The 15216-nt window shown below is 51.8% G+C and overlaps 3 protein-coding genes across 6 annotated transcripts; 2 read left to right on the forward strand and 1 right to left on the reverse strand.

Annotated features, from left to right (window-relative positions):
* The first annotated feature begins 94 nt into the window (after positions 1-94).
* On the forward strand, positions 95-1939 carry LOC111075994 (sodium channel protein Nach). Its single transcript, XM_022369560.2, has 6 exons — positions 95-456; positions 525-815; positions 873-1321; positions 1374-1500; positions 1555-1658; positions 1725-1939. The coding sequence occupies exons 1-6, from the start codon at positions 95-97 to the stop codon at positions 1937-1939; spliced, it is 1548 nt and encodes a 515-aa protein (XP_022225252.2).
* Positions 1940-2504: 565 nt separating this feature from the next.
* On the forward strand, positions 2505-4137 carry LOC111075986 (alpha-amylase-related protein). The gene is made up of 2 exons (XM_022369546.2): positions 2505-3161; positions 3229-4137. Exons 1-2 carry the CDS (start codon positions 2505-2507, stop codon positions 4054-4056), a joined length of 1485 nt encoding a protein of 494 aa, XP_022225238.2. The 3' UTR covers positions 4057-4137.
* Positions 4138-4404: 267 nt separating this feature from the next.
* On the reverse strand, positions 4405-14354 carry LOC111075987 (serine-enriched protein). 4 transcript variants are annotated; one of them, XM_041591831.1, is made up of 11 exons: positions 13841-14354; positions 13309-13459; positions 12310-12489; positions 11754-11912; positions 11243-11281; positions 10362-10479; positions 9958-10289; positions 9753-9893; positions 9464-9514; positions 8111-9274; positions 4405-8078 (listed from the first exon to the last, which is right to left on the reverse strand). In XM_041591831.1, the coding sequence occupies exons 3-11, from the start codon at positions 12478-12480 to the stop codon at positions 6258-6260; spliced, it is 3996 nt and encodes a 1331-aa protein (XP_041447765.1). In that variant the 5' UTR covers positions 12481-12489; positions 13309-13459; positions 13841-14354; the 3' UTR covers positions 4405-6257. The 4 variants fall into 4 exon arrangements, with proteins under 4 accessions (XP_041447765.1, XP_022225239.1, XP_022225240.1 ...); XM_022369547.2 differs by lacking the exons at positions 4405-8078; positions 13309-13459 and having other exon boundaries at positions 9240-9514; XM_022369548.2 differs by lacking the exons at positions 4405-8078; positions 11243-11281 and having other exon boundaries at positions 9240-9514.
* Positions 14355-15216: the final 862 nt, after the last annotated feature.

A 15216-nucleotide genomic window follows, 5' to 3' on the forward strand; every position in this document is an offset into this window, starting at 1 on the left:
ACTGTCAAAGTGTCGGGCTATCTATCGGCTGGAACCTGCTGCCATCTGTCGTATAAAAAGCCACACGAAGGACATCGATGATGGTTATAGTCCAATGGGCCACGAAGAGGAACTAACACCGGAGCAAGTAGACGTGGGTGTGTCCCCACTCAGGGGCTCGCTCAGGCGCACCTGGACCGACTTCTGCGCCACCAGCAGTATCCACGGATTGCGGTACACCCGCGACGAGGACACCAACCGGATTGTGCACTTTGTCTGGCTGCTCATCTCCCTGGTGATGTTCAGCTGTGCCGTGGCCATGGCCCACACCTTCTACGTGGACTTCCGCAGCAATCCGACCCGGATGAATGTGGAGAGCGACTACACGCCAGTGAGCAGCCTCTACTTTCCCCCGGTCACCATTTGTCCGGAGGTGCTCTTCAATATGCAAAAGTCCAAGCAATTTCTGGCGACACTGTGAGTGGGAATGGGCGGGCACAGTGTGGGTCCCCGATTGATAGATTGATTCGCTCCCCTACGGACAGGCGACTGCCTCAGGGAGCTGATGTGGCTGGCATCCTGCGACAGCTCCACATCTTCTACGGCTTTATGCTGGACGATGAACGCTTTGCCGATCAGGACATCGAGCAAATGGAGGCTGTTCTGTCGCTGAACAATCTGAGCCTCGAGCAGTTGGTCGACCACTTGCGCTGGGATTGCCGGGAGATTCTGTATCGCTGTCGGTACCATGGCAAGATTGTGGACTGCTCAGATCTCTTTCAGCTCTCCAAGACCTTCTTCGGCAACTGCTGCTCCTTCAATCTGCGCCAACAAGGGTGGGTAGCCATATATTTACACAGATGATAACCTCTAATGACTCCGTCTCTGCATAGACTAAACTTCACCGGTCAAAGGGCCGTTGGAGGCCTGGGCTCTGGCCTGTCGGTGATCCTACGGTACCAGGACGCCAACTACGATCCTTTGCAATCCTATTCGTATGGCGTGAAGCTGCTCATCCAGGAAACCAATGCCTTTCCCAGTGCTCATGCTGTTGCCAAGTTCGTAGCCTTCAACACGGAGGTTTTCGCGGCTCTGCGCCCTGAGGAGACCTTCTGCTCGGCGGCTGTCAAGGCTCTGGCCATCGAGGAGCGAAACTGTGTGTTCGGAAACGAGTTCCATCTGCGCTACTTCCCCGACTACGTCTACCCCAACTGTGAGCTCAACTGCCGGGTGACCAACATGGTCAAGTTCTGCGGCTGTCACACGTACTTCTTCGACTTCAATCGCACCAGCGATCGGATATGCTCGTTCAGGGATATACCCTGTTTGGTGGACAACTTTGGTGGGTGCCCCTCAGTCGATAGAAGTAGCATTTCGTGAATGTATTCTTTTAGCTAGCATCATCACGCGAGAGAGAAGCACCCAATGCTATTGTCCCCTGACCTGCGAGCACTTTGATTACGACGTTCAGATATCCAATTTTCCGCTGCATCCCGACATGCCAGTGGTGGATCCCTTTTAGTGAGTTCCCCCTTGGTGTACATTCTCCTCAGGCTTCATTTATTCCACTTTCAGCTCGGGTATAGCCGAGAACGATGGCATTTTGCATGTCTTTATCAACTCAATTAGCTATCGGCGCATTCGTCAGGACTTGCTCTCCAATATGGTGACTTTGGTTTGTACGTTCGTACAGAAATCTCTGTTGATTTCCACTTTCTTAAACTTCTGTTTTTGTTTCCTTATAGCTAACCTGGGCAGCGCCTTCAGCCTGTTTGTGGGCATGAGCATGCTCTCCGTGGTGGAGATTCTCTATTACTTCTCGGTTATCCTCCGTAAGAACTATGTGCAGGAGTGTCGAGCACGCAGAAAGATGTTGCAGCGGGGGACAAAGTGCGCCCTTCCCAAAACAAGTTACGCACACAAAACTCCAAAGAAATCTGTATTCATAATTCACAAATAGTAATCAGCTTCGGTATCAGAGTGCACGAAATTAACCAATAAATTAGAGCACTAAAATTATCGCCTCAAAACAAAACACAGCAAAATCTGATCACGCTTTCGATCGCCATACTTATCGTCTTCAAGGGGTATATTTTTTCTTGGCAAGGGTTTACCGACACTATAAAATATATTTATTTTTAGTAGCCCCCAAGAGCGTGCAGTCTTTTTGATTTTAAATATATTTAGGAAAACTCTTACAGACTTAATCGGCATTATAACGATCGGATAATTACACCAATCTCTATGAGTGCTCAGAAACTGCGGGTCTAAACAGTCCCCCGATCGAGGACTGTTCGTTGGTCTCTTTGGAAAGACCAACGCCAAATAAGAGGCAGAAACTGGCTTCGTTATCAGCTATTGCCATAGGTCAGCCGATGTGCATCGTAAATCTGGCTTCAGGGGGACCATCTGCTCATCGTAAATTGGACCCAAGCGAAGAGAAGCCGCGCGATAAGATTGGGCGGAGGTGGCAGTGGCAGTGGAGTGCTATAAAGGGAGGATCGCCAGGGCCATCGCCCACAGTCATGTACAAGTTCACTTTCGCATTGGCGCTCTGCGTTCTGGCCGCCGGTTCGGCGCTGGCGCAGCACAACCCCCACTGGTGGGGCAACCGGAATACCATCGTCCACCTCTTCGAGTGGAAGTGGGAGGACATCGCCGAGGAGTGCGAGAACTTCCTGGGTCCCCGTGGCTTTGCCGGCGTGCAAGTCAGTCCGGCCAACGAGAACATCGTGTCGCCAGGACGCCCCTGGTGGGAGCGCTACCAGCCCATCTCCTACAAGCTGATCACGCGGTCGGGCAACGAAGAGCAGTTCGCCGACATGGTGCGTCGCTGCAACGCTGTGGGCGTCCGCATCTACGTCGATGTGCTGCTCAACCACATGTCGGCGGACTTTGTCGGTCAGGCTGTGGGCACAGCCGGCACCCAGGCCGATCCCGCCGTGAAGTCCTTCCCGGGAGTGCCCTACTCTGCCGAGGACTTCCACCCGAGTTGCGAGATCTACGACTGGAACGATCGCTTCCAGATCCAGCAGTGCGAGCTGGTGGGCCTCAAGGATCTCGACCAGAGCCGCGACTGGGTGAGGACCAAGCTGATTGAGTTCCTCGATCATCTCATCCAGCTGGGAGTGGCCGGCTTCCGCGTGGATGCGGCCAAGCACATGGCCTCTGAGGATCTTGAGGTAAGTCTGATTCCGTATACTGTATGCTTCTCCATCACTAACATACCCCCAAATGATGGGTGCTTAGTTCATTTATGGCAGCCTGAGCAATCTGAATATTGAGCACGGATTCCCCCACAACTCGCGTCCCTTCATCTTCCAAGAGGTGATCGACCATGGTGGCCAGGAGGTCACCCGCGAGGAGTACAGCAATTTGGGTGCCGTCACCGAGTTCCGTTTCTCGCAGGAGATCGGCAACGCCTTCCGCGGCAACAACGCCCTCAAGTGGCTCCAGAGCTGGGGCACCGACTGGGGCTTCCTCTCGTCGGGCCAGGCACTCACCTTCGTGGACAACCACGATAACCAGCGCGATGGCGGCGCAGTGCTGACCTACAAGTCCCCCCGCCAGTACAAGATGGCCACCGCCTTCCACCTGGCCTATCCCTACGGCATCAGTCGCGTTATGAGCTCGTTCGCCTTCGACGACCACGACTCGGCACCGCCCCAGGACGGGCAGGAGCAGCTGATCTCGCCCGAGCTCGATGCGGATGGCGGCTGTGTCAATGGCTGGATCTGCGAGCACCGCTGGAGGCAGATCTACAACATGGTTGGCTTCAAGAACGCCGTGCGCGACGCTCAGGTCTCCAATTGGTGGGACAATGGCGACAGCCAGATCGCCTTCTGTCGCGGCTCCAAGGGCTTCATTGCCATCAACAACAACATGTACAATCTGGCGGAGAATCTGCAGACCTGCCTGCCCGCAGGAGTCTACTGTGACGTCATCTCGGGCGATCTGATCAACGGCTCCTGCAGCGGCAAGTCCGTCTATGTGGGTGACGACGGCAAGGGCTTCGTGAGCATCGATTCCGATGACTTTGACGGCGTGTTGGCCATTCACGTGGATGCGAAAATCTAAGGCAAGACCCACAGAGTTAACGACAGAAATATTGGCTTTATTTTGTCTCAAATTACAATAAAAACGAACGCATATAATGTATGAATATGTATGTGTAAATGTTTTAGCACTCTCTATATGTATGCATATGTATGTATATATAGTATGTGTGTATGATGGATCGAAAGATCGATAACAATAACGGTACAAATACAAAAAGGTACAAGTAAAACATTCAAACTGGAACTGGATTTAGTCTAAGAAATGCCTCGACAACGAGCATCGTTCATCTATCCTCAAGGGTTCTATCCCTCTAAACGGATAGAACATTGTACTCGTACACTGTATGTGATATTCGTGGGTAACTGTGACTGATACTCCTCTGATCGATCGCTGCAACACTGCACTGTAAAAAACCATCACTCTGCAAATAGAAGAAGGTCGCATTGTGAAATTGTAGTTGGGTGCTCTGGAATCTGGAATCTCTCCCTCTCTCTAATGCCCCTCCTCGCAAGCATGCAGAGGCACTGAACACAACTGAAAATCGATCGCAGATATCCGCATCGTTAGCACTACGAACTGTTTAAGCGATCTGTTTTCGAATCGAATCGAATCGATTTAGTTTAGTTTAGTTTCGATAGCAAGCAACTACAAATCAAAATAGCAACGATTCTACTGGCATTCCATTCAGGTTAGTTTCGAGTTCGAGTGTACAATAAGCTTGGAGATCGATTGCTGTCTCTGTGTAGTTTCAAGTACTTTACGAAATTTACGATTATTTACCAAATACGAGCACGAGTACGAGTACGAGTTGGAGTTTGAGTATGTTGTGGTTAGAAGTAAATGCTCATAGTGCGTAATTACCTGTAAAATGCTGATATCTTTCTTCACCTGCTACACCTCCTACATCGACTTGACTTGCTAAAAAGCCCACAACATCCATATCATCGCTTAACCGTTAATATATGTATAATAAATATCTTGTAAATAATGATACTTGGATTGCTTAAATGTAGGATTTCCTTTTCTCAATTTTCATTTGTCATATTCATATTCATTTTTGTTTTGGGTTTTGGGTTTTGTTTTCGTTTAACTAACAAACACAGAGTCCAAAAATCTTGCTCAAAGTTTAACATTTAATATTCCTTTTATAATACGCGAGTTTCCTCTTTCGTTCGCTTTTCTCTAAGTATTTTTAAGATTTAAGTACGGCCCCAAATCCAGCTTTAAATACATGTATGTATGTATGTATGTATGTATATATAAACTCGTATCGTATAATGTCCAACTATGTAAATAATAATGATGCCACCACTTGCAATAGCCGCGCAGTTGGGTTACATTTAGAATATAGCGTTTACATAGATCTTAAGAATATAATCTGTATGGGTTATATTATTTTATAGGTACCATCCATCCATCCATTCAGACAGACAGACAGAATGTGTAATACTCGCACACATCTACACTTGTATATGCAGGTATATCCTACAGCTATACGTATATAACAGGAACCACGTAAAAATGCACAAATACTTATCGTATAATTTGGTTTTCCACAATAATTACAACATCAAAGTTTGAACCCCTCTATCCAAATACGTACATCCATGTATGTACTATATGTGTATATATGTATATATATGTATATATGTATGTAATGTATATAATACTATATAATAAATGTTTGATCTATTGTTTTAAATAGTAATCAGGTAAATCGTGGGAGGAATTATTGTTTCACATACATTTGTAGATCATTTAGAATAACAATTTCTATTCAACTATTTCTTGACTCATTTGGATCAACTGGATCCCCATCTGGGTAGACTCTCCTTGTTTAGAGTGTTCCCCTTCTTCTATAATGGAGGAGGCGTGTACACATACATATAACTGGCTTCGGTTCGGCCGAAGTGCCTGGTTGGGTAGAGCTTTGAAACGGCCTAAAACCAGAACCATTTTATAAAGTTTGAGTTTGGTTTCCACTTAATCCTACAGACACGCTCGAGATGCGATGCTTTTCAGTTTCAGTTTTAGATTTAGTTATAGTTCTAGATTTAGATTTAGATTTAGAGCTTGAGATTAAACATTGAGATTGTCAAAAACATATTATATCCAAGAAGATATATATAGAGATTGCCGCAATGAATACTCATGAGGTTCACCGTGGTTAACTGAACAAAGTACACCAAAACATTATTCCACCATTCCATATAAGCCGCCTAAAAGCTCTTGCCCGCCTCATGGATGCGCTTGCGTCGACTGTCGCGTCGCCGGTAGCGATCTATGATGCGGGATCGATGCCTTTCCGGGCACAGGGCCTCCGGCGAGCTGTCCACCTTCTTCATCACGATGCGGAACGTGAAGGTGTGCTTCGGCGAGGCACTGGCCGCCCGTCGTGGGGATGGCGGCTCGAACTCGCTGCCGCTGGAGAAACCGCAGCTGTGGAGCTGCCCCTGGGGCAGGGCAGCAGCGGATGGCACGGTGCCAACGGTGCTGCTGGGAATGCGTGGCGTGCCGTTGGTGTAGCCCGAGGGGGTGGACATTGAGCCCGTGGATAGCTGCTGGGTGAGCACAGAGCTGGGCCGCGGCTCGAAGATGGATGCACATCGCTGGTCGGTGCAGAGGAAGGTCTTCACCTCCTCCTCGCGCTGATCGCGCTTGATTGTGAGCGGGAAGTGCTTCCGGCTGGGATCGGCATACGGTCCGTGGCCATGGCCGTGGCTGGGTCCGCCCTGATACGACGAACTCGAGTCGTAGCTGTCCCGCGAGCTGTAGTTCGAGGAGGTCTGCTGCGAGAGCGGACTGCGTGCCCGCGAGAAGGCACTGAAGGGTGAGATGTGCAGCTGCCGGAAGGTCTCGGCCTTTTGCTTCTTGGTCATCAGCGGGAAGTTGGGCGAGCGGGCGGGCGTGACGCCACTCGTCTCTGAGGGCGTGTAGTCGAAGTGCGTCTCCAGCGAGGACTTCCTGCCGCAGGAGGAGCCTGACCGCTGAAATGTCTCCGCATCGACCAGCTCGATGGAGCTCTTGCGCAAGTCCACCGGACGCCGGTTGCGCTCGTCCGTGTCCACGATCTCGAAGCTGGAGGTCTGGTCCTCGTAGCTGGTGGACTGGTACCGCGATATGGACACATCGAAGCTGGTGTCGCGCGACGAGTACGGACAGTCGAAGCTGGACTCGGCGCGGCTCGACTTGCGGTCACCCTCGACCATCTCGAAGCTGTCGCCGCCCGAGTCCAGACGCTGCAGATTGATCAGATCCGTGTCCGTGTCCCCCCCGGGGCTGCGCAGCTGTTCGAGGAAGGGCGAGCGTGGCGGGTCGAAGGAAGATCGGCGCGACGGCGGCTCAAACTCAATAGTAGGACACTGCAGCGGCTGCTTCACGGGCGGGGCAGAGGCTGCCGCTGCAGCTGCGGCTGCTGCTGCTGCTGCTACTGCTGCCGCTGCTTCTGCCACAGCCTGGGCGGCCGCCTCCACCTCATCCGTTTCGCGCCGCAGCTCCTGCAGATTAACATAAACTGGTTCTGGCGCATAGGCCTTCAAGATCTCTACTAGCTCGGCACGCAGCTCCTCCGGAATAATCAGGTCGTTGGTGTCCGACTCGTGCTCTTCGCTGATCCGCGGCTCGATGGGCTCCCGACTCTCCGAGCGGCGCGTGAAGTGGTGCACCACCGCGGCTCCTCCGTCCCCATTTAGGGCCACCACTTTGAGCGAGTTGGTGACCTCTTCCACGAACTGGGCCATGGCGGCATCCGTCTGCTCCGGCTCGACATCTGGCACGACCTCGGAACCGGATCCGGCTGCGGCTGCGGCTTCCCCCTTCGCGTCCGTCTCCTGGTCCGGCTCGACTAGCTCCCGGAGTCGCTCATGCTTGATATAGGACTCACCTACCTTTTCGAAGTGGACGTTGGCCAGCTCGAATGGCAGCTCCTCGCCCGATGCGGATGCTGATGCTGATGCGGATGCAGATCCTGAGCCACCTACCTGCTCTATGATCCCCGCATTGGAGTCCGCGCTGGGCCGCTTGGATCCCGAGGCCGAGCTGCCCGTTGCTGCTGCTGCTGCTGCTGCTGATGTTGCTGCTTCTGCTGCTTCTCCTCCTCGTCGCGCTTGGCGGATCGGCGCAGCTTGAGACTCATCTTGGTGTAGTGGGCAAACTTGAGGGACATCTTCGGCTCGAATCCCACCTCCGACATCTGCTTCTGAACGGCACCCCTCGAGGCGGTGGATGAGGGGGCCGGGCTGGCCGAGAAGGTGCTCTGCCGGATCAGAGGCCCGCTGGAGGATCCCGACTCCGCCCGGGTGAAGGCGTTGGCGAAGCGGTTCGTGCGCGTGCTCATCACCCTGGAGGGCTTTCGCACAAAGGCCAGGATCTCCCGCATGACGCTCTTCTTCTCCTGCTGCTGCGGCTGCGCCTGCGCGGCCTCCTTCTCCCTCTCCCGCTCCAACTCCCGGGCAGCTGCCTCGGCCGCCTCCCTCTCGCGTTCCGCACTCTTGTAGGTCTCGGCTGGATTGGAAACGTGGATCGGCGGAATGGGTCCCATGCCCATGGGGGACCGCTTCTCGCTGGCAAAGTAGATCGGTGTGAAGAGGCTGATCGAGGGTCGCTTCATTCCCACGAAGCCCGCCTCCTCCGGCTCCGTGGCCATGTCCTGCACGTGAACTGTGGAGGTGGGACTCCTTCGGGAACCCGGAAAACCCGTCTGGCAGCCAAAATCCGTGGGTGCAGTGGCCCCTAGGGGCGAGCGACGCTCCTGGGTGTGCACACTGAAGGTGGGACTGCTCCTTCGGGGCTCTCCCGTTGGGCTTCTGGCAGTGGGACTGGGCTGGTCGTTGGGCGAACGCAGGCCGCTGCTGCTTCCGGGGAAGAGCGGACTGCGCCTGCCCTGGGGACTGCGATCGCTTGTGCCCACCGGACTACGCCGGCCCTGGGTGCCCAGCGAGATGGAGAGTTGTCCGCTGTTCTTCCGCCGGCTGGAGGCCCGGAGTGTGCCCTGGCGAGAGAGCGTGGTCGGCGTCTTCTGTGAGCCGCTGCCCGGGCTCTTGGATTCCGGCTCCGTTGGCACCGGACTCTTCGGCGTCAGCGGACTGCGCTTCTTTTCGCTGCTGGCCCCAGCCGAGGTGGTGTTGAGGGTGAGGTTGGGGCTGCGCCGCTCGGAGGGGCTGCGTCGCGAGCGGAACGACTGCGACTTGGCCTTGCGGATCTTCGGCAGGGACTGGTGGTGGTGGCGGTGGCGGTGCTGGTGGGGTTGGGAGGCTGAGGCCGAGGAGGAGGAGGAGGGGCCGTTCAACTTATGTTAGTTGCTGTGAGGGGCGCAGCTGGTGGGGTCGCTGCTGCCGCTGGAGCTGAGGGTGGTGTTGGAGCCGTAGGGATCCAGCGAGCTCTGCACGGACATCGAGCGGCCCTGGTTCTGGCGAGCCCGCCTCACTCGGCTAGAGTTGGGAGACAGCTTTCCGGGGTCGATGCTTTCTGGGTCTGCCTGCAAGTTGTAGAATCAGACATAAAGGGGGACAACAGGATGGATGGATGGATGAATGGATGGATGGATGGTTGGTATGGAGATGGAAATGGAAATGGACAAGAGCATGGCCATGGGCATGGACAGAGGCGGAGACGGAGACGGAGACAGATGAGTGTGAGAGTGAGTGATACTGAGTTAACACGAACAAAGCCAAGAGCAGGGTATTCTACAACCACAAAAGCGCACAGCAACCCACCTGGTAGGCCAAGGCATTCATGATGATCGCGTAGGGCACCAGGCTCAGCGGATGGATCTCCCGCATCAGCACATTCGCGGGTATCTTGTGGAACTGTATGTACTCCAGGAAGGTGCCCAAAATCTCCTTGATGTCAATGTTCTGCACGGGAATTACTTTTACGTCAGGACAGGGTTCGAGTTAGGCAATCATGTCCGCCACTTACCGGATTGTTGTCGTAATACTTTTTGCTCCACATCAGCGCCGCCTGGAACTTGGTGAACTCGTCCGCCCGCAGCTCCTCCCTGGCCAGAATCAGGCGCACCACATGCTGCGGCAGAAGGGTGAAGCTCCCCAGATTGAGCACCTCCGTCCCGTGCTCGTCCACAAACTCGAGCACCTTCTGCACCAGGGTCTTTGTGCATTTGTACTGGATGTAGCGCTCGGCGGAGGCCAGCAGGGCGCAAACGGTGTCCACGTTGATGCAGCACTGCACGAATCCTGCGCAGGCGCGACGCAGCTCCTCCAGGCCATAGTAATCGGCAGCATTCATAACACCTATGAACAAAAAGAGAGAAGTTTCCCTTTGGAAATGGTCTCTAAATCTTCCCCTCCCGTGGCGCTACTCACCCAGCAGGGTGCGCGGCTGCAGGGTCACACAGCCCGTGTGGATGTACTCGATGAGCTGGCGGAAGACATCTGGCTCAAACTCCTCAATGATCAGCGTCTGGTGCTGCTGACCTGTGGGCTAAAGTCGATCCAATCTCGATTAGTACAGGACTCCCATGAGAGCCAGCAGAACACGAACCACTAAGCGGGTGGAGGAGTGTGCAGGAAGTAAGCCAAACAAAGTGTCACATTGCGCAGATAGACAGAAATAGATTGACTTGGGTGGACAAAGCTTTACTCCTACTACGAGTATCATACCAAAAGTAGACAAACTCAAAAGAAGGATAAGGACATCGAAGCGTAGGTTGGGTAAGGGGAAGGCGAAGGCGAAGGGATAACAAACTAAATTCAGTATCTAAGCACCGCTCGTGGAAGGTCAGTGTTCCCGTGGATGGATACGCTTTGGGCTCTGCTCCGGGCCGTAGTGCGTAGTCACTTAATGCCTGTTCTTATGCATTCTTGTGGTATGTGTGGCATACATATAGAGTATCTTATGGTGGAGTAGTAACGTGCACTCTCTAGTTTCATCGCCAAACACAAAAACATTATCCTGCAATAGGCAACACGGACGCACAAAAGTACAACATAAAAGCCCACTGGGGTGCATTCGAGAGGTACGACTATTTTTAGCTTGTGAATGGATTAAATATAGCCACACGCACACACACACAGACAGATGCAGAAACGAATGCAAATACAGACACAGATACAGATGCAGATGCAAATACAAATACACGAACGCATAGAGACAGAAATAGAGAGAGAGAGAGAGAGAGAGAGATAGAGAGAGAGAGACAGATAGACAGACAGAGCATTTGATGCTGGGTTAGTTGGACATTTACCTCGGTTATCGGAGCTAATTGTTGGGTGAAACCGGTTCTCTATTATTATGCGGATGGGGTTCGGTTCGGTTCGGGTCGGGGGGATTCGGATATTCGGATAATTCGTATTGATGATGATGATGATGTTGGTGGGGGGGGAAACACAACAGAGATTGCACGAGAACATTGATACGAATCATTAAAATGGATTATCAGATATGTATGTATAACAGTATGCACAATGTGAGAATTAAATGTAGTATGTTTTGTACGAGTATGCGGAAAAGTGTTACAAAATAAATATCGGAAAGTTAAACCAAAAATAAACCCACGAGCCCAATGATGCACACAGTCGCGCCACTGGGGGCCACGGCAAAATGCAAAATCACATCACACTCACACACGACGACAAAGGAGCGCACTCCTTTTAGACACCCTCTCCCAGGGTAATCGATTATGAATGAATACAGATGGCACAGACACATACGCATACACATACGTGCTGTACGGCTGTTCTAGTGCGGATACGAACCTGTTGTGCGGCATTCTGCAGATTCAACAGCGGCTCCGAGGAACGCTTGAGGAAGAGGCGCAGCTTGTTCTCCTTCGTGGAGGTCTCCCGCTTACGCTGCGGCGATGGCGCCGCATAAAGCATTTTCGCAAAGACACGGGAACGGGATGCCAGCACGGCCTGTTAGATAGGTAGAGAGATAGGTAGAGAGAGAGAGAGACAGAGAGCGTAGGTGATTAGAAACAGTATAACTACTTGAAAAGGAACATCCATCAATTGAATATCACATAGTATATAGCACACATTTATGTATTTCGACAGCAGTAGACTTTTCCTGACTTGAAGTACTTCCAAACTCAAGCCAAGAGTCTCTTCATCGTGGCCATCGATTAGAAGAGAAGTTCTAGTTGAGGAAGCTCCACTGTAGTTGTGGCTTACTGCTAGGGTCGAGGCTGCTTGATGATTACGCAGTGACCTGATTTCAATACACACACCACACACTGACTGCCCTCTAAAAGGGGTGGCTGAAGATGATGTTGATGATGTTGATGATGATGATGATGATGTTGCTACATACCTTAACGGCACAGACGGGCTCTCGGGTGTCGCCCACCAGGAAGGTTACATCACACAGCTCCGGCATGGAGGCGAGGAACTTCATGTCCTCGGCCAGTCCCGTTTTGTTCTCGAACGTCGATAGGTCCGGCTCTGCGTCAGCCATGCCGAGCAGTATCAGCGCCTCTGGCATTTGGGTTTACTGCAATCACAACCACAAGGCACACACACACAGAGTGTGCGAGAGGCTTTAGCATCGGAGCAAAATTAATTGAAAAATTCTATAAATAATTCCTCATTATTTCCTCGTACAGGGAGGCGGACAGCTAGGCGACCGCTAGGCGACAGCGAGGCACATGGATGAAAGTCCCCATTGATCCTTTGAGACCGTACCGCCAGTACGGCTGGCAGGTAATTAAATTGTAATTTACTTTCACAAGCCAAAGTCCCCGCATCCGGCCAATCCCTAACAGACATGCGTCTGCGCCCGCCCTGCTTCTTCTGCCATTTCCTGTCGCCAGCCCCAGCCCCAGCCCCAGCCCCAGCCCAAGTCCTAGTCCCAGCTGTGCGTGTGTCACCTGTCCTGTGTGCGCCCTTGAACATAGCTAACTGGCAAATAAAATGCAATTACCATAAAGGCAAAAGGCAATGGGCGAACGGCGAACGGCGAACCATCCGAGAATGTCATCAGACAAGGAGGTACCACAACAGGCGCTCTAACTTGCTTCACAAAACAACACCAAAGATCGGGACGGGAGGTACAGGGTGGGGCTTGGCAGCAGCCTTGCAAAAGACTGTTGCATACTTCGGAAATAGTTTTGCTATGTAGTGAGATGGGGTGGGTGGGCATGCACATCGAAAGGTCAAAAGTGGCACACAACAAACGCTATTCAAAGGGAGAAATGTAATCAAGTTTACCTGAATGCTGTTAAATCTAAGTGAGTTTTTCTGCCACTGCAGTGGGAGTGGGAGTGGAAGTGGAAGTGGAAATGGGAGTGGGGCCCTGCCACATAGTACTTACCTGTTGCAATGTGAATTCGTCTCGTCTACTGGCCCTCGCTGCTAGATAGACAGTGGATTCACTCGTACATACTCGTATGTATGTACGTACGTGTCTGATTCGGATTGGTCATATCCGTTGCTTACTAAATATTAAACCATTACGGGTATTACTGCAATCCCAACATGAGCAAAGGAGGATCAAAATAAGTTGGAAAAAGTAGAGTACGAGTATTTACACCGAAATCGATCCAAAAATTAAGTGCCACAAGAGTGTACAGCATGCCAATAAATTCAAGTTTCAAATTTCAAATAGGGGGTGGTGATTTTCCAGGGGGTGGTGTCGGGATTAAGCCAAAAACTGTGCTGTGTATATGTGTAGGTGCTCAAGAACGGAAAATGATAAGGAAAAGTTGTTTGAATATGTGCCACGAATACATTTGAGAGCAAAAAGTTAGTTGGAGAAGGAGAGAGGCAATAAATTGAATTAGAATCCGTTTAGATTGTGGAAATTATGGATAATTTTTCGCTTGGTTTTCCGCCGTAAAACTAACTTTTTTCTCTGCTTTTCTCAAGTCAAACACTGGACTGGAGCCGTTGGGATCCGTTGGGTGCTACGCTGGGGCGTCACTTTCACTTTCACCACCCAGAAGCGTGCTTGTATGTGTGTGTTGTGTGTTCTGTGGTGGTAGTGGTAGTGGTTCTGCCTGCTCTTGTGCGTGGGTGTACAAATGTGTGGCAACAAAGGCAACAAAAGCAACACCACGTCGTGCCACGCTCTAGCACTCTATCCCACTCTATCTGCCACTTTCACACAGACTGCAAATATTTCTGATGCTAATGCTGTTGCTGTTGATGTCGCGGAATGAACCCGAGGGCTAACTTTTGTTCCAGTTGCAGGGATCGCTATTTCGGTCGCTATTTAATTTAATGATTAAATTTTTCTCTATCTGTGGCCAACATGCCAACACACACGCACACACACTCGGACACACAGGAGAGCGAGACAGAGAGCTGAGCTGAGCTGAACTGAACGGCGGAAGCGCTTTTTATGTGAAATGAACCGTTTCGCACGAGGCACAGGAGCGTTCTGACGACCTGACTCGAATCCCTGCCACAATTATTGTGTCTACATCGACATCGAATCCATGACACAGAGTGGAGCCTCTGCGCATGTCCTCGACCAATCGATATGTGTCCTCCGTGTAGGTGGTGGGTGGTGGCTGCCCAGGCAACAGTTTGTCCGCTGTGGGGTAGGTGGCCCTGTGGAGGCGGAGGTGGAGGCCCGCACAACGTGGCCACGACCGAGGCGACGTCGACGTCGACTTCCAAGTCCGACCAGACCACTTGTTTGCTTCATTCTCGGGGCACGCGCCTCGTGTGTTTATGTCCCCAAGGCGCAGGTGCCGTGCGAGTGGCAAACGTAAACAATCCCGCCCCGGCTCGATAGAGATGACAGTGGAACGCCACTCGACATGCGCCCCACGGTGCCGTAACTATGGCGCCACTAAGGTGCGTCCCAGAGTCCCGATTCAGAGCCAAGTAAACCAATTGAAATGCGGTGGCAACCCTCGCACATCGGCAGACCACTTGAGGAGGCAAGGGACCGGCACCCTGCCACACAGGCCACCAATGCAGGCACAGTGGGATGCAAGGCTGCAACTTGGGGTAAAATTTGTGTGGATAATAAGATTTTAAGATTTTAATTAAATATAGATATGATAGATCGTACAGATGTCTGAGGGATTGCCATCTTGAACTGGGAAAAGCAGCGCTAATTTCTTTGCTCTCTGCACACTTGAATCCCTCTGAGGGCGAGCATAAATATGTTTCTCAGTGAGTTTTCTTTCCACTGTGATCAGTAGAGGTCGCCAACTTCCGCTTTGACTGCTTGACTGCTGCTGCTGCTGGTGCTGCTGCTGCTGCTTCT

Source organism: Drosophila obscura, unplaced genomic scaffold (assembly GCF_018151105.1).
Source record: "Drosophila obscura isolate BZ-5 IFL unplaced genomic scaffold, ASM1815110v1 contig_151, whole genome shotgun sequence".
Lineage (NCBI taxonomy): Eukaryota > Metazoa > Arthropoda > Insecta > Diptera > Drosophilidae > Drosophila > Drosophila obscura.